General features: G+C 46.1%; 1 protein-coding gene across 1 annotated transcript; it reads left to right on the forward strand.

The window, feature by feature from the left end:
- Positions 1 to 360: 360 nt before the first annotated feature.
- Positions 361 to 1,816, forward strand: K441DRAFT_276522 (uncharacterized protein). Its single transcript, XM_067640907.1, has one exon. It carries the CDS (start codon positions 598 to 600, stop codon positions 1,588 to 1,590), a length of 993 nt encoding a protein of 330 aa, XP_067499119.1. The 5' UTR covers positions 361 to 597; the 3' UTR covers positions 1,591 to 1,816.
- The last annotated feature ends 1,866 nt before the right edge of the window (positions 1,817 to 3,682 follow it).

Raw genomic sequence — 3,682 nt, forward strand, 5'->3', positions numbered from 1 at the left:
TGCTTCAACCAAGGTTCTGCGCGGACCCTATGTCGCGGGAAAGTACTAGCAGTAGCTATGCTCTTTTATGTTATACTTGCCTCGTTTGGGGTAGGGTGTGGTATGCTGAGTATGGAGATATAACCTGGCCCTGGGGTTACAAGTTCAAGGGGTTTTCTGAATGGAAATTCCTGGTTCACTTGTGACCGTGTCTCTTTCATATATCTGGTGAAGCCGCGGTGTCTAGATCATTGTAATTGCTAGGAGTTGGATCTGTGGGCTGATTCACTGGTGTACTTCTTCGTACTAGCTGCGCATTGTAGATTGCCGTGAGTGGTCTATGAAGCGCATGATGACTAGCGCTTCTCGCTTAGCTAAGCACGGACCAGTCATCCTTTGGAGTATTTCTACCTCGAGGATTCCTCTTCTCTTCAATTACGATTCATCAACCATTTCACCAGAACTAAGCTATAGATTTTGTAACATCCAACTGTTACGATACTCAGCTTTGATCAAAAGTCACAACTCAAAGCAGATTACTTGCCTCATACACCACTTACCTCCTATATCACCTACCTCCCACACCAAGCGCTCAGAGCTCGATCACCGCCTTGGGAGATGGCACAAACAAATGAACAAAGCACCGCAGGTCGATCCAGCAACCCAATGACATTATGCATCAAAGCATGCAAGGCCGACGATGTATCGCTGATGGAACAGGCTATATCAATCGCCTCCAAATCTAACTCAAGCCATGCAGTCCAGGACGTCGTTCAACGGGGCCTTAGGCGCTCAGCAGCAAGGGGAGCGGTTCACGTGCTTAACTATTTAGTTAACCACCCTCACGGCGCTGATGTCGCAGCACTGAGTGCCTCAGATATTATGGTCAATAATGATATGGCCAAACCTTCGCAAGAGATCCTTGAGATCCTCGTTGCTCACGGATGGGATATCAATACACAAGGCCCTGGTAAGATTACTAGTTGGCCGTTGCTTTGGCATGTCGTGGAATATCCGGATCTTGTTAGATGGTGCTTGGATCACGGCGCTAGAGTTGATATTCCTGACAACCCGCCTCAAGTCAAGGATGGCGTGCAGAGCCGTACAGGTGTGCCACCCCCAACAATTCTCGGCATGGCGGCGTCGTCAGGCAGTGTCGAGACATTCGAGCTACTACGAGCGAAAGGTGCTCCCTTGGACCCACGGACGCTGCACCGCGCAGTCGAGCAAGCCACGATCTTAGCACCAAAAGAGGGCTCTGAGCCCAGCTCATTCTATACACACCGTATGGACATAGTACGCCATCTTGTAGACGTCGTCAAGCTTGACGTCAATGCCGTACAACACCAGCTTGGCCGCCAATGCAGCACTCCACTTTGCATCGTGGCTGGACGTCCCACCAATCAAATATTTCAAGAGCTAGTATACTTCTTACTGGATCGCGGCGCGGATCCAAATCTGAATTGTAAGACGCAGGAAGATACAAATTGGCCGAGTGCCATTGCTTGTGCTCAGTCTTGTGGCAATATACGCTTCTTGCAAGCTATAAAGGACTGGCAGGCAGAGAAGCAGGTTGAGAAGCAGGGTGAGCAGGGGGGCGATACAGATTGACATAGCTACAACAAGCTGCGTGGTGGTGAGTTTGGGTTGGTACATTTGCTTGATATTGCGTTGTGCACGAAAATACTATTGCAACTTCGAATTTTGAATATAAAACGGTCAACCTGCTGCCAGGAACTACGATCAAGACATCTTTTACTCCAAATCCTCCTTTCCTTCCCTCTTCCCTCTTCCTTCTTCCCTCACTATTCTACTTATCTTTCTCGCCAAAGCCATTCTCACAAACTCCATTTCCTATCTCCAAACGACGCAGCCCTTGAAACGGTTAACAAATAGTAGTACGTCCTATACACCATCACCAACACCATCACACCCGCGTCGACTTCCCTTGACTTACGACGGCGCTGCTAGTGCTGATTATCGTGCTTACGCGGCTTGATATTGGAGTTGTATTTGCTTTTCAGCTCGTTAATAAAGAAAGGGGGAGGCGGAATGTCGTGCGTTATATGGAAAAAGTTCTCTGAATATGCACTGGGAGTTGAATCCTTCGTGTAATCCTTCGTGTAATCCTTCGTGTAATCCGTCGTGTAATCCTTCGTGTAATCCTTCGTGTAATCCTTCGTGTAATCCTTCGTATAACCCTTCGTGTTGAATCCTTCATGTTCGCCCTCATAATCTCATGAGACACTTCCACTATCCCAAAATTCTGTTGAAGATATAAATCGAAATTTTCGCTCATGATTATTAAAAGGAATCTCTACAGGTTATCAAGACTTAAAATCTTAGATATTGTATTTTATTGTCTATCGTTCCGTGCCTTGTCGTTAAAGAATGCCGGTAGTATATATGAGACAGTGTTACTAAAGCATAGAAATTTGAAATCCCATGAACGACTTGCGGTTGCAGGGCCGTGAAAAGTAAGAGGGATAATTTAATGGATAGGGTAAGGATAAAGGGGATGTAGTGGGGGATTTATAGTCGATTGTTTGGGGGTTATATTTTAGGGGTTGTGGTGGGGTTTAGTAAGAGTTCTGTTTTTGGGGTTTCTGTTTTGGGGGTTCTGTTTTGGGGTTGGAGGAGGAGGAGCAGGTTATGGTGGGGTTTAGTGAGATTTCTGTTGGTGCTGGTGAGGACACTGGTGGATTTCATAGTCGCTGAATGGCGTTGGTGTAAGAGGGAGCCTCTTTTGGGAGGAATGGTTGAGTAATAGTAGAAGACATATACGAGACTCACATCTTGAAGACAGGTAATGTTTAATATAAAAGTCTATAATTCAGACTAGAGATTGTAAACTACGACATTTTCGGAAGCGACAGTATGAATAAAGCAACGCCACGATATCCGTGTATCCAGTATCCGTTCCATCATAAATGCGGGAAAGTAGATGCCAAATTCATCGCTCAGTATAAGTTACGATTCGAGCCATTTCCCCTATATAGTGTGTTCCACTATAGCTTCTAATCTCGAAAGCTACTTGCCAGCCGAACCCAGGCTTAGAGACCCCAATGTGAATGGTTTTTCGTTCTAATATTGGATGGAGGTCAAGTTAGGATATGTTTGTGAATCAGTATCGAATTAAGCGAAGCAGCCACCATCCTTATAGGCAATCAGATCAGCTGAGTTGGAAGCTGCCGTACTGATGTAGGTGAGTGCAAAGCAAGCGAATGTTGCTGGGTTGCCCTTCGAGTCTATAGGGCTGTAACATTGGCCTATTGCATTTAGAATAGTTTGCTCGAGGACATTGATACAATCGGAATCAGTATATATATCGATATACACCTGACCCGTAGGCGTGGGTGCAGCAGTTGAGCTTATTATGACTGCTGTAGGAGCAAAGGATGCACAATATGTATTCGTAACGCAAGCCGTTTCACCTAATTAGTTATTAGTGACAGGTTCGGGACAAGTTCAACGGTGATGAAGAGTTACATACTTGGGTTAGGTCCGAGAGCGCACTAAGTCGAAGTAGCGGTCGATACACAGGTTTCACCGGCTGGTGTACTTTGAGCAGTGGTAAGCGTCGGCAGGTTACTCAATGGGGGCGATAAACTCCCGCTTAGTATAGGTATAATTGTCACAGTACTCGGGGTGGATGCCGGGATCGATGAGCTCGGAGAAACCGATGTTAATGAGATTAATGTGG

The sequence above is a fragment of the Cenococcum geophilum genome (genome assembly GCF_001692895.1).
Source record: "Cenococcum geophilum 1.58 unplaced genomic scaffold K441scaffold_55, whole genome shotgun sequence".
Classification (NCBI taxonomy): domain Eukaryota; kingdom Fungi; phylum Ascomycota; class Dothideomycetes; order Gloniales; family Gloniaceae; genus Cenococcum; species Cenococcum geophilum.

Bases quoted from the DNA above. Each gene is read 5' to 3' on its own strand.
- K441DRAFT_276522 (XM_067640907.1), top strand. From the start codon at position 598: ATGGCACAAACAAATGAACAAAGCACCGCAGGTCGATCCAGCAACCCA.